General features: G+C 36.8%; 2 protein-coding genes across 2 annotated transcripts; one reads left to right on the top strand and one right to left on the bottom strand.

The window, feature by feature from the left end:
* Positions 1 to 793: 793 nt before the first annotated feature.
* Positions 794 to 18,322, bottom strand: LOC584989 (signal transducing adapter molecule 1). The gene is made up of 13 exons (XM_011668297.2): positions 18,133 to 18,322; positions 15,339 to 15,423; positions 14,587 to 14,662; positions 13,847 to 13,942; positions 9,051 to 9,133; positions 8,224 to 8,293; positions 7,414 to 7,486; positions 6,438 to 6,687; positions 5,395 to 5,489; positions 4,576 to 4,752; positions 3,482 to 3,789; positions 2,366 to 2,574; positions 794 to 1,332 (listed from the first exon to the last, which is right to left on the bottom strand). Exons 1-13 carry the CDS (start codon positions 18,170 to 18,172, stop codon positions 1,035 to 1,037), a joined length of 1,860 nt encoding a protein of 619 aa, XP_011666599.2. The 5' UTR covers positions 18,173 to 18,322; the 3' UTR covers positions 794 to 1,034.
* Positions 18,323 to 18,529: 207 nt separating this feature from the next.
* LOC754298 (COX assembly mitochondrial protein homolog) lies at positions 18,530 to 23,874 on the top strand. Its single transcript, XM_001185109.4, has 4 exons — positions 18,530 to 18,577; positions 20,328 to 20,432; positions 20,889 to 20,979; positions 22,314 to 23,874. The coding sequence occupies exons 1-4, from the start codon at positions 18,553 to 18,555 to the stop codon at positions 22,435 to 22,437; spliced, it is 345 nt and encodes a 114-aa protein (XP_001185109.1). The 5' UTR covers positions 18,530 to 18,552; the 3' UTR covers positions 22,438 to 23,874.
* Positions 23,875 to 24,719: the final 845 nt, after the last annotated feature.

The following is a 24,719-nucleotide window of genomic DNA, read 5'->3' as shown; positions in this document are numbered from 1 at the left end:
CAATACTGGTCTTTACCTTTAACTTGAACACTGGCCAGGGCCCTGTTTCATAAAACTAGATATCCATAACACGTTACAAGCTACTGTTATCAGCTACTGAAATCATGGTATCTGATTGGCTGAGAGCAGAATTATCATAGAAATTTAGTATTTGTTATAGATAACAAGTTTTATGAAACGGGCCCCAGGTCCGAGCTGTGCTGTGTTTACCCAGCTTTATACAATTATCTCATTAAACCTTAACGAAGGTAATCTTTGATGTCAAACTATGAACTGTCATCTGTATAGGACAATATACATTAGAAGTGACCAAATATTTACCAAACACTTCCTAATGGTGGTTATCACAAAGAAATGATAAGGTTCAACAACAACAAAAATAATGAAATATACTGATCAATTGAGTTGAGTCTTGACAATAGTTACCCATAAGTCATTGTCACTTGTACCCAAGTCCCTTTTGAACATTTGATACAATGTGTTCATTTGATTGTCATTTTTGAGAAGCAAACAAGTGAAGCCATATTGACCTTGTTGAGATATTTCTATCTCTGGGAATTATAGGGTCTGGGAAAACTACACCATTCTACACATCACAGAGTGAGAGTAGTCGGAATGAAACCGAGAATTTATTTATCTCAGAGTGTTCCTAACTATCAATTTCCAGAGATAGTAGTCAAAGTATAATGGGAGTTATCTTTTAATTATACGTTAGCCACTGCTTTGGGTACATCATGAATTATTTCATTAAAGCTTTATACCTGGTGATAGGCTGTAGATTGATTTATGATTTATTTATGAGACACTGTACATACGTCTGCATGGCACCTACAACAGGACAAGAATACTAGGTCACCAGCTGATGGCCTGCACTTAAAGCGAAGAAGAAGGAGGGTGAAACAGGTGTGCACTGAAACGGCAGTTGCTGATTTGTCCCAGAAAGTTCATTCTTCCAAATTTTCCCATCCATGATTGAAATTTGAAGGAGAGACGACGTGTGGGACCGTTTCGTCAGCCCCCGAGGGCAGCAGACACTATAAGAGCAGCTGCTGGTGTGGGGGAATCCCTTGGCCCATCATGACCCCCTGGACCCCCTGGTCCCCTGGAGGGGGTGCCATCCCATACCCATGCGCCACACCGGTGGAGGGTACCCCGCCTTGGGGCTGCATGCTACCCATGGGGGCCGGCTGGCTGTAGGAGGTGTTGGTGGGTGCCACGGTGCCCACGGGTGCAGAGTTGTACTGGAAGGGGGCGGAGCCGGGGCTTGTTTGACTGGCAGCTGGCAAGGAATTCTGGGGGATGTTGTGGGTATACATGGTGGATGAAGCCGGGCTGTTGGACGTAAGGGGGAAGAGAAAAATAGCCAAGTAAATTCAAATGAGCCCTTCTAATGCAATGATACTGCTCATAGATTAGAGCCTGTTTGGAGCCAGAAGGGCAATACCTCTGTGTTAGAAGTATATGAGTTAACGCCCTTTTGGCTCTAAATAGACAATGTATCACTTTTATCAAATCACTGTCTAGGGCATATAGAGTTGCCTGGATATCAATGGGACCATTACGAATAGAAGAGAATCCTATATTTTTCAATTACAAATATCGGAACCCAAATATCAACTTTTGACTCTTACACTTAAACTGCCTTACAATGGCACTAACTAACCCCAAAAAAGGCGGGAAATGTCTGCCATGAATATGCTTTTTCCTAATAAGTACAGTGGTTAACCTTACGGAATTCTAGGCCTTTCTTCACAATAAGTGATTTATCAAGTGTATGGAGTATTACGTGTGAACTAAATTCAATTCCTTCAATATTTTCATCACAAGCAAACCAACCTTGAAACAAGCAATATATCAGATTGCAGGTACAATGAAACCAAGGATATAATAGGTTACCCCTTAAACTGATATAAGCGACGTGCTGCATGGTCTTAAAGATAAAGTTGAGTTCTGGTCATGCCATTGAATTGTGAAAGAAGCATTGTGGAATTGATCAGAAAAGGTTGATAAGCAAGTATTGGTGTGTACTGCAAGGTTCTGGAATCATGATGAGAAATTTTGCCCAGTCTTGGTAAAGTTACAAAGCATTGTACACCGATAGATGTATATGGGACTAAACGAACATGTGGCATAAAAATCTGTTTCGATTTTTACGATGTTACATGCCACATTTAGAATATTAAGGCATTCGAAGAGCCGTGCTTTTCAGGGAACATTTGTTATCTGATGTTCTTCCGCACTTGCATAATACAATGATAACGCTCACAAATTATTTTTCACCTCTTCCCAGAACTCAACCTTCTCTTTAACTGATATAACTGACGTGCTGCATGGTCTTAAATCTGAGTGTGAACATGGCCCTTACCTTGAAGAATAGATGGGTTGTGCAGCTTGCCCCATGCCCGGCTGTGAGAGGACTGGTTGACTCATAGCCATGGTGGATGCAGGAGCAGCCTGGGACGAAGGGGGCATGTTCATACCCTGATTCATAACGGGTGGACCCATTCCCGATGAGTTGGGTACCCCGCCTGGTGGACCCATGTATTGCTGCTGAGGGGGTGCTCCTGCATTGTACTGAGGAGGGACAAAACATAACATTAATGATAGTCACATTTGAATAGCGCTTAATACAATGTTCCTAAGTGCTTCATATTGTTATCATTATTACCTGTCCTTCGATTCGCTATTATACACTTAATGATGCACAAGCTCCGCTCCCTGGGGAGTATTCTGGGTAGCTTTACATAGCCAGGTATTACCTCAATATTGTTTTATACTGTAATTGAATATTTGAGCAATACTGCTCATATGACCAGTTTTATTGACAAAGTCAAGACACATGTCATAAACGGAAATGAGTAATGAGTAATTTTTTTGTTAATGTTCATATTTCTTTGTAGAAGGACACATTCATAAAATCTATCAAATCAAAACTCCTTGCAAGATGAGATATGCAGTACCATTAGAGCAGCAAATGATCACACATAACAACAGACAACTTAAGTTAGCTAACACTGGCATTGATCAATATATAACATATAATCTTTTAATGTGGTGTCTTCCTAGAAACCTGGCCTATACCTCAATGTCCTTTGGCAAAACATTGATCTACATTTGCCACACTCAAGTCAGGTGATGTAAATGGGTACCTGGCAGGAATTAATTCCTTGAAATGCTGGAGCGCTGTATAAACGGCAGCTAGGCTAAAGCCAGGGTAATAATCGGAATAGAATTATCTAGATAGACGGCGCTATAGAAATGCCTATTACAGTCAAACCTGCTTTAGTGACCACCTGTCTACAAAGGCCACATTTGTTGTTTCCCTTGAAAATAGTTTCTCATTGAATCATGTACTAAAGTAACCTGTCTACAAAGGCCACTTTTTGTGTTTACCTTGGGTGGTCGCTATAGACAGGTTTGACTGTATTATTATTATTATTGGGAGAAAGTCTTGAATCCAGATGAAAAGTGGGGAACTTACTTGTACCATCTGCGGGGGTGGCATGCCACCCATGTTGGGTTGCTGAGGGGCATAGCCCCCTGGAACGGGTACAGGCCCTTGCCCGGTGAAGGGGCCTGGAACGGGTACGGGCCCCTGCCCTGTGAAGGGGCCCTGGTTTGGGGCCATATTCTTCATGGAATAGCCATAGACGGGGGCTTCTTTCATCAGGTCATGGTACATCTGGAATGCGTCCATGAGACGATGGTTGAGAGCAGTAAGGTCCGCATGGTCTCGGTCAATGGACTCCAACTCTTGGTCGATGAGCGGGGCCATTCCATTGCATGTTGCTGAAATCATTCAAATTCAAAAATGGTCAGGGTTCATTTGATAACCACAACAATAACATGACAAAATGGCTTCATTTTATCATGTTTTCACCTTCTGTCATATAAACTCACAACACTCTGAACAGAACAAAAAGATTTCTATAGAAAGTTACTGTGGACAACTTCTGTGGAAAACATTTCTAGATCAAGGTAGAAATACCTGAGAGCCATCTTCAATGTTTAAGTTTCTATTTTGCTTAATGATTCCAGAGCTCTTCAGGAACATTTTGCTGCCTCTAACGGAATGACACAATGATAATACACTCGCTTATATGAGAATTCATGCTACAAAACTCATATGTCACCTCTAGGACGACTACCCACCGGGACAACTACCCCCAAGGACAACTAACCCCCGGGACAACTACCCCCATGGACAACTACCCCTAGAGGATGCATGTCGTAGGGGATAGTTGTCTGGGGGGGGGGGTAGATGTCTAAGGGGTAGTTGTCGAAGGGGTAGTTGTCTGGGGGTAGCTGTCCTAGGGGGTAGTTGTTGGGGGGGGGGGGGTAGTTGTCCGGGGGGATGGGGGTAGTTGTCAAGGGGGTTGTTGTCCCGGGGGTAGTTGTCCTTGGGGGTAGTTGACTGGGGGTAGTTGTCTGGGGGTAGCTGTCCCGGAGGGTAGTCGTCCTAGAGGGTGGTTGCCATAGGGGGTAGATGCCCTAGGGGGGTAGTTGACAGGGGGTGGTTATCCGGGGGGTGGATGTCCAGGAGGTAGGTGTCCTAGAACCTTAAAAAATATCTACCTTCCAATAGGGGCATGTCAGGATTGTCTGGTCTTTCCATGGTGGGGTCTGCGTTCTGGAGCATCTCCAAGCACTGGTCCATGGTCTCGGTGCTTATCTTGATCTCTGTCGGTGGCTCGATGGTACGCACCTCCACTTCCTCCTCGAACGAGACCTTCTTCTCCCGGGCTTTGATTTCTACAAGGACGGAAGCGGGTAAAAACTGTAATATCAATCACAATAGTCATGAAACTGATGTCTAAATCTCTCCCGCTTCATTTCAATGAAAATTACCAATCCTTAAAGCCAAGTTTGAGTACTAGCAAGGAAAGTAATCAAGGAAAACAATTTTTTTTTTAACCCTTTGGATTTTAAGTTTTGATACAGTTTAGGCCAGCAAAATGTAAATAAGATAGCAAAAACTTGCTGAAAACAGGAATCCCTGAAAATTGTGAATTTGGGTTTGCACAAGGGACAAAATAGCAAGGAGGCAGACTTAGTCAAGGCATTTTATGGAAAGCCTTGCCAAAAAGAGGTTGAATATCAAGATACATAAATATCAGTAAATCATGCAGCAATACAAATTGATCTGTAGCACCCTTGCAGTGTTTTGTTTAACTATCAAGACTAATCATATTCTGAGTTTATATAGCCATTAAAACGACGTTTCTATTTTCAGTAAAATCAGGAATTTGTTGACACTGCTGTACATTCTCTATGGAAGCCAGTAAAAATCTTTTCTTTTCCACGGTATTGTATCTGAGCAAGTGCTGACCTATGCAGTATGGGAGAAGGACGCCCTTTACTGTCCAACTTTATATTGCGGGTCGGGTGAATTACCTGGTTCTGTCTCCGCTGTGAGATCTGCTGTCACAAAGTTGGATGGAAAGAGCCCTGTGCCTCGGAAATTCTCCCCCTTCCACCAGTTTACATCCCTGTGCAGTAGAAAAAGGAGAGAACCATTAGTCGACTTGTTCTATAGAAATCTCTCTCATGGTGTGGTAAATTAGTATTCATTCCAAAATATAACCTAACACTATACCTAATCCCAAACTCTACCCTGACCTAAAATTAAACCCAATATCATATTCATATAACCTCATTGCACAACCAGCTTTATAGTAAGGTTTTATGAATATGGACTCCATTTACTTATTAAAGTATTTCAATGTATGTATGTTTCTTTCCTGAACCATTGGTTACCAGCTATGCAGAGCGGCATCTCTATGGAAGGAGATTTGCTTTGCATACATCAGTTGTTGCTATGTCGGACAAACCTCTGATCAACTTTTCAGTCATCAAGAGAAACTTTTTTATCTCAACCTTCTCAAAAATTATGTATCAACATTATTAATTATTACAGGTCTATTGCAACCTTCCTCCCAATGCAAGGATCTTTGAGTTTGAGTTTATTAACAACAAAAATAATAACAAGTAAAACATAATGTATCAAGCATGATTACATAAAATATAACAATATAACACAAGATCGATAACATAACACATGAATAATATAAATATTGTTTTACAAAGTATGTCGTATATAAATGGAATAAAATATTATGTGTATACTTTTGTTGTTAAAGGGGGTACCAGAAGTTAGCACAAGTGCTAGTCGAGTCTGGTTCCCTGTCTTTGGCAAGAATTTTTAAACTATTTTTTTTTTTTTTTTTTTTTTACTATACTACGTTATCTACATGATAACATGACATAAAACCTGGGGCCTGTTTCACAAAGCCTTTTTTCAATGACAAATGATAAAAATCAGTGACAAATCTGCTGATAACCAATCAGGAGCAAGGATTTCAGTAGCTTGTAACAAAAACTGTCATTTGTCACCGATGACCAGTTTTGTGAAAAGCCCCGACATATTAGAGTCATACCTGTCGTCTAGTACACTGATGATCTCTCCAGCCTTGAAAGTGAGTTCATTATCCTCCGCGGCCTCAAAGTCATATAGTGCTTTGACCTTCCTAGATTCCTTGGGCTGTTGCTGCTGGATCGGTGAGGCGTACAGGGCGTTGGTAGAGGGGTACAGGCTACCGGTCGTACCCCCTCCTCCTCCCCCACCACCTCCGCCCCCGCTGGGACTTTGACTGGAACTCTTGTTGTTTCCTAATGATAACGCAATGGCTGCAGGAGACAGAAAACAATATATATAACTTTACATGCATCTTTCTATTTTCCCATTTATTTCAGGCCATCTAATAATAGAAAACAGCTTTAAAGAGAAGGTAGAGTTCTGATGAAGGTGGTAAATAATATATATTAGCTTTTTCGATCTTTTCTCGTCGGTTTGTAAGGGTATTCTGTCCCTGGAAAAAGAGTTTTCCTCTTCAAATGCCCTTGTGCATAGTCCCATATACACATTTCCGTTTGCAGTGCATTTGATTTCCAGCAAGATTGATTCAATTTGATAATTGTAGAATTCTAAAACCAAAAGAATGCACCAACTCTTATGCACTACATAATAAATCTTTCTTTCAAATGGCTTCCAAACATTTTATTTCACAATGCAATCTTATAATTCTGAAATCAGAAATTCTTTTGTTTGATGTGTGAAAGTGAAAGACATATTTTTTTCCTTTGATTGGTAAATGAATATTAATTCCATGCTACAAATAAGACTAATTGCGTTGCCTAATTAAAAAAAAATATAACAAAAAACAATAACACTTAAACCATCACCATCAACAAGAATAATAAAAACAACAACTACAAAGTGTAGTTCAATTAATAATCAGTGGTTATTGCATTGGAAGGAATAACACACATACAGGCTCCTTTAAAAACCCTGTCTTTTATTTTCATTTTCATTTTTTTTTAAATTAAAAAATAAAAATTTCTTCCCATTGTTACCTTTTGCAATATCATCCTCCTCTTGCTGTGTAGAAACTACATTTGGATCATTGCTGTATGTCTGTACAGCTTTCTGCAAAGTATAAGCAATAGACAAACAAAATCAGTCAGACTTTAATACTGAAGGGTACCTTTCACATTAGCGACTTGGCGACTGTTGGCGTAAACATGATTTATCGTAGCAAGGAGTTACGAGTGCTGTGCAGTATGGCATAAAATCACAACAGCAAAAAAGGTTTGATATTTATGTATTATTTTTTAAATGGTCGCTGAGTACTTAAGTATCCGTTCTCAATTACCTCATTACATGCTTATGCACAGCCTTACATCAAATGATTGTTCAAATCAATTGTTGATACAGAATACATCCAATAACAGCCTGATTTGCACTTTGATCCCATCGAAGGCTGAAACATTTTTGCGCATATCAATTTTTTGTGAGTTTTTCCAAATTAGCCAGTGCTCACTCAAGCTTAACGATTTGGTTTCATACTTTTACCACCATCCGATTAAATAGATCCTTACCCATAATTTCATAGAGAAAATTCATGCAGATACAACATGAAAAGTGGTCTTTACAGGCAGGTGGTCTTAATGTACAGGTTTCTTTAGTACAGGCTTAAATTAGAAACTATATTAAATGGGAAACAAGAAATGTGGTCTTGTTATATACATGTAGGTGGTTGCTAAAGCAGTTTTGACTGTATTATGAAATTTAAATTTTGCAGGATCTTTACAATGTGTGGACTTTTCTTAATATGCACTATAAATAGGTTTTACACTAATAATCACGAGTCTGGAGGCACTTACTGGTGGGTCATCTGACGTAGAGAAACCAAAACCTTCCGTCTTCAGACTGTTGTACAGCTGTGTAACCAAACTAGAAAATAGGAACAGAAGTGATCAATCATTTATAAATCATGGCATGAAATGTTGTTTTCTCCTAAAGATTTCAGTGTAATCAAACTGGCACTACGTATTACAAGAGTTACATGTAGTTGGCCTCACACATCCGATGGTCTATATGAATGAATATGCTTGAAGAGCTCTGAGCCTCTGTTGCTCTTTCACAATTGTCTTGCACAAGTCAGCCACTTTTATTTTTATGTAAAACAGTATTAATATCAAATGTAATTTTATTACTTCCTTTCACTTTCTTTTTGAATTACACCACTCAATTATCTACACTTGATGTGCAAGGTTCAAGAGAGGATTTTCTATGATTTTCTATGATTTTAAGAGAGCAACTTCATTTTTTTTAATACTCTATAAATCTTTTCCACAAGAAACTGGAAAAAAATATCATTTTGCTGGAGAATATCCACATCTTCTCCTTATCATAATAGTAATTTCAACTTTCACCAAAATATATATATATATATTCTTTTTTTTTTTTTTCTGATTGATCTTGAACTCTCACAGATATGTTTTTTCTAAATTATATCAATGTTCAATCAGCCCAACAATGAAGATTAAATTCCCATTTACTCCTCGTTTACATGTTACATGGTAAAATCACCTTGGAAATACTGAACATGAAGCTCCAAAACTTTAGAATGTCACATGATCATATTTTAGCCCATTAACATATCCTTGGATTCACCAATCACATGACCTTTTCAGTCACATGACCTTACCTGCATGAGGGATCGTTCTTCATTTCTTTCTCTGCCCAGTCCTTCAATAAGAGCCTCATTTTCTCTGACACTTTGGGATGACCCTGCAATAACAAATTTCAGGAAAATATCAATTGATGCCAAGGCTACTGGTTTAGAGTGTACAATGAGTGTTTAATCATTAAAGAGAAATCCAAACTTGATAGCAAACTACTCTAGAGCAAAGCAGAAAAAAATCAGACCGGTGAGAGTTTGAATGAATTAGGGAAAAAAGTGAGAAAGTTATGCATTTCTAAAAGTTATAATCTTTGTAGGTATGGGCTCTTCAAATTCTCTGAATCGGTTAAATGACTCTGTGGTGTAGAAGAGGACAATTTTCCTATTTGTTCCAACACAAAAAATGACTCAAATTTCAATTTGAAAAAGTGTATGACTCAGGATGGTCTTTCCTATTTGTGCGACCTATAATTAGCTATCCAGAATATATTTTGAGTAGTGCTCCCCAAGGGAGAAGGCGCCTAAGAGAGAAACAGAAATTAAGGACATTTCTCTACACAACAAATGGGAGAGTTAATCCTCGACTTCGTCACAATCCAGTTACCAAACTGCCAATTTGAGATTCGCACAAACTTAGTAATATCTTATATTTGAAACGTTCGTATTTTCCTTACTATTGGTCCGATTTTTTCAAATTTTTCGCCATTCTGTTTATATTATCTGTCTGCATGCTTTCATTCAACAGAAATTATTACAAGGGTTGGATTGACCTTTAATTTGCTCTACAAACCCAAGGTTGGTCCACAAACAACAATTCAAACATACGTAAAACTGGAACGGGTAAGGAGTATATGAACTGATGTACTTGTAAAGTACATAGTCCCTCCGGGTTGGGCTCCACGGCTTGTTTAAGGGCTGTAAGGTTCTTAGATGCACTATTGTGCAATCTGATCCATATTTGAAGCATTTAAACCAAATTTATGGCTAATATTTCCAGAAATAATTTCGAATGAGAATGAATATTAACCTGTTGCTGATTTTCAAACCTGTGGACCACCCTGATAATCCATAATATATTTTGTTTCTTTTTGCCCAATAAAATGCACAATGTAACGGGTCGATTTCCCCCATGGCAATCCCATATATATTAGTACCATGTTTATTGTTTAAAGCTTTGGGGCTTCCTCACTATGGCTTCCAGTAATACTTGTCTGTGCAATGACCTATGACCTACAGTGACCCCCAAATCATATCAGTTCATCATCATCAAAGTAATCTTGTATCACTCAGTACTTTAATCAGAACACAGTTCTCACACCTGTAACCCCTTTGATAGGACCTGCAGTCCTACATATGCTGTAGGGCCTCAGTATCCCCTGTATACACTTATTACTCACTACGAAAATTCTATTTTGGAAGGTTTCTGTATTTTCTCTCCCTCTTGCGAAAAGATAGTTCTTATAGATGAACTGTCTGTACATGTATGTGTGAAATTGCTGTTGCACCAGCATACTTGATACACTTACACAAAATAGTCCTACATTGTTTATGTGCCATTTTTTTATGAGGGACAAATTTTGTTACATTTTATTGGGGGGGGGGGGGGGGGGGGGTATACATGTACATGTATGGTATGTACAAAAGTTGACAGTCTCACACCGTGTCACGCGTGACTGCATGCATTATCCCATACACCTTGGTGTGACTTGGTGGTAATGTGTCAACTATATTTCAAGCAATACTGTTGGGCAGTCAGAAACTAACTAATGCCTAACGGCTTAACAAAATAAAAACGAAAATCAAATAATAGCAAAATGATACCTGATAGCAAATGGTTTCTAGCAAATTGATGTACATTGTACTCAATGCAGGCTAACCTTTTTTTTTTTTTTTTTTTTTTTTTTTTTTAAATAAAAAATAAAAAATAAATACCGGGTAAATAAATAAATAAATAAATAAATTAATTAATTTTAAAAAATGGGAAAACGAAACCGTCCAATTGAAAAACTGATAGTGCCATGGACGGTCGGATACCGGATGTTTGACGACAGCACTAAATTTGAGGGTAACATTTTAACAGTCAATATGTCATGGATATTCTCAAACAAAGACATGCAGGCAGGGCAAACTCAAATGTACAATGTACAGTACATGTGCATGCATGTGCATGAATGTTATTATACATGTACATGTTTGTAAGTTATAATGCAGGCAAATGATCATTTGTTTACATTTTGTCATACTTCTCTCTATAAAGGAAATTGACATAGATCTAATCAAGTACTTCCTGCTAGGTCATGCTTGTGAGTTATGACCAACAATACATACATAATACTTTTTTTTCATAGCTACACTGGTATACAGCTTGAACCTAATTTTCTTCTTTACTATACAGTTACAGTAGTCAACAACAAAACCAAAAATCCCTTGTTTTAACATGGTAAAGGAATCTAGGGTCATCAGTCTTGGATATTTGTAGCAATGATAATGCTAGCAGCTATTTCTCAATTTTTCTCATAAGAAATATTTTTTGTTGCTTTGCATTTGACTCTTGTGTCATTAATCAAGACAGGCAGGCCCCTACTACTACACACTATGAACATGACAGACAAAGAAAGCGGACAAAATATACAGTTCCTCAGGTAGACAAAGGAACATCCCTTCAGTGCTTTTATGTAAAATGGTGAATGTGCATGTGACACCTGTTCTACACATTTTTACATAATAGCAGTGAAGGGATAATCCTTTGTCTACCTGAGGAACTGTATATTTTGTCCGCTTTCTTTGTCTGTCATGTCCATAGTGACAGCCTAAAGCCTGAAATAATTTGTCAGGTGAGCTTTTTTGTCATAAATGGACCTAGAATATACTAGAATGACAGCTACTATGTATGAGTCATCTACGTAGATCTACAGTACCTTCTATACACCCTCCTAGTACCTGCATAATGTACATGATGGAGAGTGTATCAGTACAGTGTATCAGTACATGCTTACATTGGACTGTACATATGGGCACATACATGTAGCATTGTGCATGAACAATAGAATTCTGTTATCACTCAGAGTGGGGAATCCCACGTGTACAATGAAGAATAGACGGTTTGCAATATTGCACAATAATTGGAGTTAACCTTCCAGGAAGTCTAAAATGATGGTTACAAAGGAGTCTCTATGATAAGAGTTTAAAAACAAATTATTAAGTATCAAAGCCCCTCTAACAATTTGATGGCAAAATGTCACATAAATCGTATCAAACTATCATAACGTGAAAAAGGATGTCATTTAAGACACATTTCTGCAAGGATTTTCAAAACAAATGTGTTTGAAGTTGAAAATAATGTTAGAATGCAACAAAAATAGGTTTTCTGCATACAACAGAAAACCCAAATTATGTTTTCATTTATTCATATTCGTCTTCAAACACAATTTGGGGGATAAATCTCTGCAGAAGAGTGTCTTAAATGACACCCTCTTTCACATTATGATACAATTTAAGTGAAATTTTGCCATCAAATTTTTGGTGAAGTTGGGGCTCCCAACACTTTTGAGGGGCTTTAAACAGAATGTCTTTTTCATATGAGTCAATAATTGACATGGGTCCTAGAATACCAATGTCACAGTACTGGTAGCATACATATCAAGACAAGGTTTCCATGTTTTGGTAATCAATTCAAACTTTAAATGCAACTTACAAATACAATGTTTATTATTCACTAGGCAGTCTAGATCATACAATTTTTTTTTAATTGTTGAATTCTGAATTTCTGAATGAATATACTGTACATGTATGCCAGGGTCACTCCTCAAAAACAAGGAAATTCAAAAGGAAAGCAATAAACAGAAAACATTTTATAAATGTATATATATGCTATGCATATAACGTTAAATATATTGAATATATGTAAGTGCAACATTATATAAAGTGTAAAAAATAATGTAATAATGTCAAAGATTCATGTTTGTAAGCACAAAGACAAAATGATGTACATCAATGAAAGAATAAATTCATGGAAATTTGTAATCCATCAATACAATGATTAAGCTACAAAAACAATCTTCACATATTTTAACAAACTCAGAGACAAGAACCTTTACTGGTAAACAGTGTGCATAAAAGAATGTGAGTATAAACAATGCTAAAATAAGTGTACAACAAATTGAATCACTTTGATAATCAATTTTCTTTTCCCAAACTGGTAGCTCTATTTTAACATGGGATCTTTGTTGACGTGCAATCAATGTAATCTGTTAAATAACCGTCTACCAGCTAAGTTGATTATTATCCACAAGTCTGGATCAATAGTTCAGGTGAATTTGCAACATGATAACGGGAGGCATGTGTGCCATCCCCCTCCCCCCCTCCTCAAAAGTAATTTTAAAAGATCTGTTACATGCTTGTTCAAGTGTGACCCCTCCTACATTTGACCACATTTTTTCAAGTATCGAGTATGACAGAACATTACAGGCTCTAAAGACCACTTACATCAGGTATAACACCAAATCCCCACTCTCTCTTTCTCTTCGTCCCTTCCCATTCTCTCCCCTTTTCCTCTCTCTCCCTTTCTCTGCATACCATCTCTTTGTCTCTCTGTCTACCCCTTTTTCTGTCTCTCCCTCTCTCCCATCTTTCCTCTCCCTCTTTCCCCTCTCCCTTTCTCTGCACACCATCTCTCTGTCTATAGCTGTCTCTCCCTCCCTCTCTCTGTCTCTCCCTCTCCCATCTCCCTTTCTCTCTCCCACCTTCCTTCCCTCTCTCCCCTCCCGCTCCCTCTCTTCCTCTCACCCTCCCTATCAGGTGTAATCATCTCTTGCACTCACCTTACTAACGATATTCCTGGCATCGGCGCAGAAGTCCCTGGAGCTCACCTCCTGGTGGAATAGCTTGCCACCATTACTCACACAAGCACCTAATAGCTGCAGTGGACATGAGACAAAACGATAACAATGTCAAAGGTCATACTGTGTATCCCAGCAGCACTTACACCCAAGATATCATGTCTAGGGCTCATATTTTTATTATCATTATTATCATTTTTATCATTGTACCCTATATATTGTCATTTGATAACAGTAAAATCAAAGGGAGTCCTGGGACAACTTTTAATACAAAAACTGACTAACAATTTGGCCTTAAATTTCACAGCATACCATATTTGTAATCAGAATATAGTCATGTTAGTGTCCACTGTCCAACAATAGAAAGTTTGGAAATCAACCGTATGGACAGACATATACATGTAATATAACAAAATAATATATAATAATATAAAATATTATTGGTGGTTAAGATTATTCACAGGTCTTTTCAATCACCCATAAATACAAGGAGGGCAATTTCAATGTACCTGTATTTACTATTATAAAATACAATGCAGCATCAGTATCTCATCAGATCTCAAAAGCTGGTTAAGTTGTAAACTTTCATTTCCAGAAAATGTATGTAATTCATTGTTATTTCACATTTCAATGAAAGCAGTTAAAATGCCATGATCCTAAAAAGTAATGGTAATGAAAATAACAGCCAGATTAATTAAAACAGTACAGAAAATGGGACTCACCATTAAACTTTGCAACTGAACATGTGGATTAGGAGTCTTTAATCTCCTCATGATAGACTTGAAAGCATCTTTTGGCCTGAGAAAAAAAAAATCAATATTGCATTTATCAAGTTAAAACAGGAGAAAAAATCACAAATGCATCGATACTTACACGTAATACATGGTTCATGACAAATTTCTGTTCGATATAATATACCATAGATGCTAATTTGATTTTATATGCAAAAGCAAATTGTTCTTTGCTTGTTTTAAACACAGAAATAATTATTTTCATCTTGCCTTCTCTAGGCTATCCAGAGAAGTACCGATGATACATGGCAGTACATTATGATTTAGTTCTGAGTAGCTATAAAATAGCTCAGTTATCCAAATTAAATGTGAAATTTCCATGTAAATTGGTAGAAATCCGTCTTCTTATAAAAACTGTCACTCTTTCTCCTATCCAATCAATGTCACAATTTTAAATAGTGTAATTAATAAAAGTTTTGGTTTGGAAGTGGGGGCTGATTAATTGTTTATCTCTGTAACATCAAACCATCAGATGCTCTGAGCAGTGAAGATAAGTGAAACCCATTTAGAAGCCCTAGGAAGGACTGGAGAAAAAATGTTATACCAAACTACAACCAGGATATATATATGTATTGCTGAGCTACATGTATGTAAGGACACATTGATTAACCCGCTGCCTCTAGGACCTGGGTGGTCCCTGTAACGTAAAAACATAAATCTTGCTATTTAAAGATCATACTTACGCATTTGAATTAGCCTTTATTCTGTCACAGATATCTAGAATTAGTCCCCAGTCTTCTGTTGTATTAGCCTCACTTGTTACTTTATCTAAAATATAAGAAAGTCAAAAGATAATTTTCAAAGAAGTGAAAGCATATTGTACATGTACATCAGTAGTTGTTTCATAATCAGTATAGTCATTTGTCCACATTTGTACTTTAAGAGGTCATATTGTTCTTTAATAAAATACATCACATTTCACATAACATCAATAAAAGAGGAAAGAGACTAGATCTAGTAAAAGGAATTTAACAATACTCTATTCTTTGTAAAAACAACGTCCCTTGCTTCATATTTAATCCTAAGAACAAAGAATTTGGAATGCACAGTGCATTTCAAAATTTAAGGAATGATCCTACATAATTGGCCAGGATCAACATTGTGAAGTGTGAACCCCCATCAGAGGTCAACATTTTTGTAATGCAAATCACTCATCAGTTCGTTATCATGATGGAACACGAGGAAGGCCAAACTTCTATCACTCTGGTAACTAGGCCTGAGTCATGTCGGGATTTTCATAAACCGGGTCCCGACGGCCTTGCACCGATCGGGACCCGGTGTCCCGAAATCAGCTCGCAGGATTTGTCACTTGCCTCTATAAAAAGCGCATCATCAGTATGTCCCTTAAAAGTGACCCTTTTTATCAGTCAAATAAATCAACACATGCATACCTCGGCACAGATCGGTATATTCTTCCATTTGACATTATTTTTATCCATGATTGGCGATGTTTAGTGCCATTATCATGCCTCTAAAAGTTAAAAAAACTGGAGCAAAAATAGAAAGACAACGATCGAGCCGCCATTTTGATTCATGCAGGTTGAATAAATCGGGTCAAAAAACATTAATGTTTGAATAATAAAACGGCTTTCTAAAAAGTACTCCTTTACAACATACCGATCGAATAATTTTTAAAAACAAAATAGATATTTTTTCTTTGATTTTGAACACCGCATGCTTCTTTTAAAAGCTGAAATTACTTGGTAATCACAAGAAGTTTCGATACGGATAGCTGTTGCAAGGCAAGTTCAGACTAGTCTCGGAAAAATGCGCAGTGCTCCTTGTTAGCTGTAATGCGTGCCAGAACGAACCCAAACAAAGACGTGATCGTAACGAGAGAAAAATCATTAAAAACTACGAGAGCACAATTGGAAAGACAACTACTGCTCAAAATTACGATAATCAGATAAATAACTTGGACAAAGAATTCAATAATCGCCCAAGAAATGCCAAAGAAATTGTGATAATCGAGGAGTAACTGGGTACATTTTTATCGCAAGGGGCTTGCTGATACTCGAATCCTTTGTTATACTGCTTTTTACCGTAGAGGGCGTTATTTGGTTTCTAGCCTCGTGTTAGAACACGAGGCTAGAAACCAAATAACGTGTAATTCGGACATATCAGCAGGCCCATTCCGATAATGATTGTACCTATAGTAACTCCTTAAATATCACTATTTCTGTGGCTTTTCTTGGACAACTATTGTATTATTCCTCCAAGTTATGTATCTGCTTACGATAATTTTGAGTAGTTGTCTTTCCAATTGTGCTCTCGTAGTTTTTAATGATTTTTTCTCGTTACGATCACGTCTTTGTTTGGGTTCGTTCTGGCACGCATTACAGCTAACTACGAGGAGCACTGCGCATTTTTCCGAGACTAGTCTGAACTTGCCTTGCAACAGCTATCCGTATCGAAACTTCTTGTGATTACCAAGTAATTATCAGCTTTTAAAAGAAGCATGCGGTAATCAAAATCAAAGAAATAATATCCATTTTGTCTTTTAAAAATTATTCAATCGGTATGTTGTAAAGAAGTACTTTTTAGAAAGCCGTTTTATTATTCAAACATTAATGTTTCTTTCAACCTGATTTATTAATCCTGCCGAGGTCGAGAGACCCGGCCAGTACAGTAGCTAGCTAGCAGCTGGCAACAACCCCATGGGGCGAACTATGCTTTGCAACCCATATTTATATCAGCAGTTCGGATTGATTCAGGATGAGCTAGAATATGATTGGTAACAATTAAATACTTAAGTTTCAAGGTGGAATGATTTTAGTGGTGTGCAAAACTGCAATTTCTTACATATTTCATTATTTTTTTCGGAGCGTCGGTTCTCAAAAAACGAAACCGGGACCCGACGGCAACGGTCGGGTCCCGGTGTGATCGACCGTACCGACTCAAGCCTACTGGTAACAAATTTCTCCATTTTTCAATTTTCAAAGCGCGTACAAGAAGAAAGACGAATCCTTCAGCGAACCCCGAACCCTGTTGTTGCAAGGTTTCTAGTGTGTGAGAATGGGGGATCCCGTAGGCCGTACACATTTGTGATTAAAACTGTAAACATGGCTCTCCACATAGGCGTAAATCTTCATGTATGTGGATGCAAGCCAAGCAAATTGCAGTCACATTCAATTCCATAAACACATAGGCCTAAATCAATAATCATATTTATAAATTACCAAGCCCTGCCCTGCTGTACTGCCGTAGGACCCTAGGCTGTAATGCATCACCAGTCATTTTCTTAATAATTAAATAGACATATTCATTCCAATCATGGTACAATTTAACCCCCTACCCACTTTTCAACAAAGAAAAATAGACTTCAATCAATCAGCATCATCATGATCATGACAAATTGACATGTCTCATAGGCCTAACTTAGTCTAAGTCTATTCATAATTCACAACACAACATTCATTTGAAAAGCTAAGTCAGATCTAAAAGTCGAGATCATACTGTGGATTCTTTTTAACTCACCAACATCAGTATCAAACGGTGTTCCACCAAACAACGGCATTGTGAAGATTGTGATTGTTTATCATATAAATGTCGAATGATTTACACACGTATGACTATAACACAGCATCAGAAGATGGTTCAGCTCCAGTATTATGTGCTGTGAATACACCTTCTATGAAAAGTCTTCTGCGCAAGTGCAATAGCAGCTGGACCCGACAAAATGACGTAATGTAAATGGCTCGCTCATTACATTTGAACAATATTTTTGTTTTAAAGAAGTTTTTAATAATATAATAAACAAAAAGCATTGCTTTGTTGTATTAATAAAATATTAACATAACAAAAATATTTTTTATTTCCAAATATTACAATGTTATATTTTAAAGCTATATGCGGTATATCTAAAAACCTCACTTTACAGACCAACATTCGGGCAAAATGGCAGAAGGTCGTCGAGGGTTCGGTAATGACTAATTTTGATATATTTGTAATAACCCCATGATTTGTGAGTAATGTCTACTGTCACAGAATGGTACAAATATACCTGACGGATACATTTTTTGCGAAATTAAATATGTAATGATGATGTTAACTTGTGAAGGTACCGAATATAGTGGGCCCCGCGGCTGACCTGTCCTGAGTCCACCTAGATTATCTGCCCCGATGCGTCGGGGCATCAGCGCAGCTCAGCCTGACGGGAACCGGTGGCTGCTCAGCTCCGGCAGGCCACAGGCCAGGTGTGTTAAGCGAGGCCTTGCGCAACTGATAGTATAACAGCCTAATAACGACATGTATGATGATTTGGTAAAGCAAGGCCAAGGGTTAACTGGGCATGAACAAACTCTTTAGTTTAGATTAAGAGGGAAATACATTTTTCAATTCCAATTTCCAAAAAATTTCGAGTTGAGTTGAAACTTGAAAGTTGAATTGAGCCATTTGAGCTGGTGACAAACTAAAGTCAGTTGATTTTTCTTCCCCAGACTCCTTTTCTCAGGGTTAAGTAATATCAATTTCATTTTTATTTTCTCGTTCATGATTCATCTGTTCAGTGGTAGACAAGAGAAGTGTGGAAAGGACACTGGCAAAGTGGCAAGTGACAATTTTGTACAAAAATTGTAAAACACATCGAGTTTGAGAGGACTGCTGGATAAATAAATGATCATGAAACTTATGTAGACTATGTGACCATTGCTTGGTATTTATCTATGCACAGATGGAAGTATTGTTTTCAAGAGGGCAAGTATTGTTTTCAAGAGGGCAAGCAAAAGTTTCTCATGAAGCACTTTGACTGTGATTAATGCAGAAAGTAAGATGTCTACATGTGTAAACAAAATCTGTGGTCTTGCCTCTTGGGGTAATTTGCACAAGTGCTATTTTGAAAGGGGCTTTTTAAAGGGAAATCTGACCTTGGCTTTAGAGCACACGACTATGAAAGCAAGCAGAAAATCAGAAGAGCATACCGGTGAAAGTTTGAATGAAATCTGACCCTCCAAAAAACAAGAAAGTAAAGAATTTTTGAAAATTGTAATCGCATTACAAACGGGAACTTAAAAATTGGCTGAATCAGGGATGTCACTGTGATGTAGTGCAGGGCACCGTGTCATGAAACTGTCATAAGTACAAGTTCACCGACATCACATTGAAACGCATGTTTAATTTAATACACGTATTTCAATGGGATGTCGTGAACTTGTACTTATGATGGTTTCATGAAACGATGCCCTGGAGGTTTTCTCCATTTGTTCCAACACACAAATTGACTCGAACGTATTTTTTTTAAAGAGGACCTTATTTACTCTCCAAGCCTCCATAACATATTTTCAGTAGTGCCCCAAGGCCAAGAGTGAAGGCACTTGTCTTGGGAGAAAAACAGAAATTAGTGATAATTGTGTACATGACAAATTGGAGAGTTGTCTGTCACTATGTCACAATTCACTGACAAAATTACCAATTTGAGATTCGCATAGCTGTTGCGATCTCATATTTCAAACATTCATAACTTTCTTATTATTGGTCTGATTTGTTTTTAACTTTTTCCATTGGCATTGTGTTTCTCTGAATGTTTTATTTTCTTTCAAATGAACCTATATTACAAGAGTTGGATTTCCCTTTAAATAGTTTGATAAACAAGATTTCACTCTATTCAGTGTTTTCAGCAAATTTGTAAATATTTGAATGTTGTCATTGTTTTGCCTCTTTCCAACAACCTTTAGCTTGGCAAGAGGATGAGGAATTCCTCAGAAAGGTGGAGGTTGAGGTGCTTATCCCCAAGAAGATGAGGGAGTATGCCAAAATAAAATGTGCAGACTATTGTGATGGTAAGAAATGACTCACAAAAGTGGGATAAATGTTAATGCTTTCGTCGCATTTTCAAATCAATTCAAAATTAGAATACAGGTTATTTATCAAGAATAACAAGTATTACTTTACAGTATACATTTTAAATAAAATCTAGATGTTCTCAAATTTATTTCTGTCTATTTAATATGCTTAATATAATTATTTGATTATTTATATTTATTTCTTTATTATATATTTTTATGGAATATGGAAAAGCTTAGCTATGATATTCCTGTTTATATGTACCAGGTAAAGCGATAACATGCACAAAGGCAATACAATCTATGTAGATACAAATAGAACAGAATTTGGTGTCCCAGCAACCTTTCCCCTAATTTCAGTGTTGAGACTTAATACAGGTATCAACTTTAAACGATGGAGAGAATTTGTTGTAACAATATCAAACAAACAAATTTCTTTGCTTTTATCGTTAGCATTCACAAAATGCTGTAAGGAGAAAGGACTGACCATGGCTTATTCATGCCGGAAGGAAAACGGAGCGATGAAGGAATGCATCTCTGGATAGTGAGTATTAGTAGTAATTCACCTCATTCCTATTTCCCCTCAACCACGCTGGACATTAGTAGGCATCCGACACACTTTAGCTCCCTCCCCCCCCCCCCCCCCCCCTCCATATCTTACTCTGGATACCAAAACGTTCAAATGTTAACAGGGGGCCCATGCATACATTGGTCAGTTTAGAACCCATGTGGGGGGGGGGTAGAAGTATGGAGTTCAAGGCCACCCCTTACGACTTAGCTTTCAAATTATATTTCATTAGGGTTGGATTTGAAAATTTAATTTTTGATTCTTTTGAGATTAAAGTGTAGAGTGATCATGGAGGAGTGATATCAAAATCGCAGGATATTGTTTGCTTTCCAGACAGATATAAATCAAAATCTGCAAGTTGATTGGCAGCTTTGTGACGGAGGTTTGATTATGGTTCACGGCTAATTGTGTCTTCTTTTTTTTTTAAAGACTACAAGAAGTCACATCATCTTGTAATATCAATTATGAGGTTTCAGGTATCCATCTGAAGTTTTGAATTTACAGGAACCTCCCCAGAAAACTTCCATCTATAAATGTTCAAATCACTGTTGCACATTATTTCAAAATTCAGAGAGTCATTTGATTGGTATGATCTTCAGTAGATGGAAACTTAACGCTGCATGGATCATTGAAAGTCTTTGGGATACTTTTAATATCTTGGGATCATTCCCAGCTGCAGGATACATGTCATAGATTTTAATCAAGAATTGGGCAGTTTAAGACTATTTCAGAATTGTTTTGTATATCAACAGTAATAAAGTGTGTTAGGATTTCATTATTCATTCCATTTGAAACATGAATTTGTTTCGAGATTGTCTTTTTTTTAGGGAATATGCCTTTTATCCTTTTGCAGTACATTTCATAGATTTTAATCAAGAGATGTGCAGTTTAGGACTATTTCAGAATTGTTTTGTTCATGTAACCTTTAATATGAAATTGTCCTGTAATCAAAGTGACGTACACATAAAGTCAGAGTCAGAACAATTTTATTTAATTCATATTAACGGTAATTTAATGTTCGGGTTTGATTATTCTTTCCATTCCAAACATAAATTTTCCTTGAGATTTTGTGTTTCTAGGAAATATGACTCACATCTTTTTGCAGTACATTTTCTTCTACTGAAGAGGAAAGTGGATTCAAATGGGCTTTTCAAACCAAATGAATTTTGTTTATTTATTTGTTTAGTTATTTGGTTGTATTTATATTGTATTTAGTACCATTAATGTCTAATAGATACCTGTGTTTTGAGAATTTACACTTATTTTTCGATGATATGTTGATTACATTTTTTGTAAATTTTTATTTGCAGTTACAAAAACAAGGAGTTCTTTGAAATGTGCAAGAAAGAGTATTTGGCCGAAAGGAAGGAATTCCGAGAGACAGGAGTGAGACAAAAGGACAAAGCAAAGGCAAAGACAGAAACTTCAAGATGATGAGAATCATCATGCCTTGCTTATGATGTCAAACATTCTTCATGAACTATTTCAGAAGATTCGATAGAGAGCATCTTCCAATGGCAGTGATGCTTGGCGATGAGCTACAGTAATAAGAAGTAAATGGTATAATGTGCTTTAGATTTTCCCCAATCAGTTGAAGCTGTGAATCACATTCAAAGTAATAATGATTATATTGTGATAATGAAAAATGATGATGGTGATGAGGAGGAGTTCTTGTACTATTATTATGAAGATCATGGCAAAGCTAAGTCTTCAAGATGTATAAAGTATTTCCAAGTATACAAATTATCTTTCCTATGCTTCACAAAAGCTACCTTTTATTCTCTGTTTAAAAAAAAAAGTATTATTGCTTTGGGGATATCTTTTATGAGTGGTTTTTTTCAGCTGTCCAAAGCTTAATCTTTGTCTGCTCCTTCACACCCCACCCCCTTACAAAACAGTTTCCCCTCTCATTTGTTTTTGTCGGATGAAGAAAAAAATGCTTATACTTTTGAGATAGCATTATAAGAGAAGAGCAAGGCAAGATTTATCAATGAATTTATAAATAATATGGCCATGTGATGTACTTGAAGTTTATTCCTTTGCCGGTGAATGATGGAAATCAACACTTTCATGATCTATGCTTTCTCCCAAGTGAATCTCATAACGCATTTGATGTAAGAAAAATATGTATTACACTGAATTGAAAGCATATACTTAGACCAGCTTTCCTTAAATCCTTTACAAAAATGGACCATATATCACGGTAAAAATATCCATTGATTTTTGGTTATTGTGAAATTTTGTATTTGAGAAAAAAGCTCTATAAAATTCGGGTTGCATCACTTACATGGCTTCTGATACATAAAGATTATATTGTATCATTAGTATGTCATGTACAACATATTACTATAGCGCCATCATGTGGTGGAATAGTAGATAACTATTTGGATGACCTGCAGATGAGCCAGTGGAGAAAATGTTATTTTGAGAAGATGTACCTGTAATTTTTTTGTTTTTGTATTAGTAATTTTGATATTTCAAAAGGGATTTCCCCACCTCCTAACATGCACTGTTGTCTAGGGTGTTATATTTGTATTTTTTTTGTAAATGGAATCGATTTTCAAATGGCAAAAATAATTGCTATATTGGACAAATGAGAGTAATGCACTCAGCTTTTATATTGAATAAGAAGGAATCAATCTTGTCTGATTAAACACATCTTTCCTTTTTTTTCTTACAGAATGTTTCTCTGTCAAAATTTCTGTCAGTATATTTTCTTTGTATGTATGGTTGTGGGATTAAGTTTACCATAAGGTATTGAACTATACAATTTTCAGTATGCTATGAAAATCAGATGCAGGCTTAATATGGTACATTTATGTCATTTATGTAAAGAAATGAATATATACTTCTAAGGCTAAACTGATTTTTTTTTTCTTTTTTCTTTTTTTTTTTTTTTACATGTGACCAACGAGGACTTGTCAGTATTGTTCGTTTTTTCTAAATCAAAGTCAGTTTGCAAAGCAGACTTTATATATGTGTGTGTATTCTCGTTTTCTCCTTTTATCTTTAAAGGGAAACGACTGTTATGTCTGGAAGTTGAACTTTGACAAACAAATTATGAATGCACAGTTTCTGTGAAAATATGTTTATTAAAACATTTCCTTCAAGTCAAAGAATTGAAATGTAATTGTATGGTTGTATTTTTGGTATGCATGTTCTGTGAACACTTCAAATGACATGGCAATGGACAGAGAAACAAGAAGAAAATGAAAGAAGATTTTTTTAAATAGGAGAAAGAAAATGGCGACCTACATGAATAGCAAAAGAGGGCAAATTTTTGCCTGGTCCTCCTTACATTTAGAAGACCTGTTTATTAGTTTAGTTACAACAGAAAGGGGAAAGTTCTAACATGACAGATTATTATAACAATAGAAGATTCATCATTAGTGATGCCGACTTTAAAAATAATTATTGGTCCAATCTTCTGAAACTTGCTTGATCCAGTACATTTCTCTATTTTTCTAGTTTCCAATAATCTCTCTGTCTCTCCCTCCTTCTTTCAAGTTTCTTTCAAGTTTCCTTCTAAATCATACCAATACATTCTTTTGTTGATTTTGTCTGCCAAGAGCCCAAAGGGCAGTTACTCTAGTGACTACTAACTAATTTGAATGATAATCGTTCTAGTTCAAAGCAGAAAATATTAATCTGACTCTCCTTACATACATGTATGTCTGTAGCAAAATCCCCATCCTCAGGCAAAGTGTTTGCAATAT

This window comes from Strongylocentrotus purpuratus, unplaced genomic scaffold (assembly GCF_000002235.5).
Source record: "Strongylocentrotus purpuratus isolate Spur 01 unplaced genomic scaffold, Spur_5.0 spur5_scaffold_7, whole genome shotgun sequence".
In the NCBI taxonomy this organism is placed as follows: domain Eukaryota; kingdom Metazoa; phylum Echinodermata; class Echinoidea; order Camarodonta; family Strongylocentrotidae; genus Strongylocentrotus; species Strongylocentrotus purpuratus.
The sequence above is the reverse complement of the archived record's forward strand: the minus strand, read 5'-3'. Positions and strand labels throughout refer to the sequence as shown.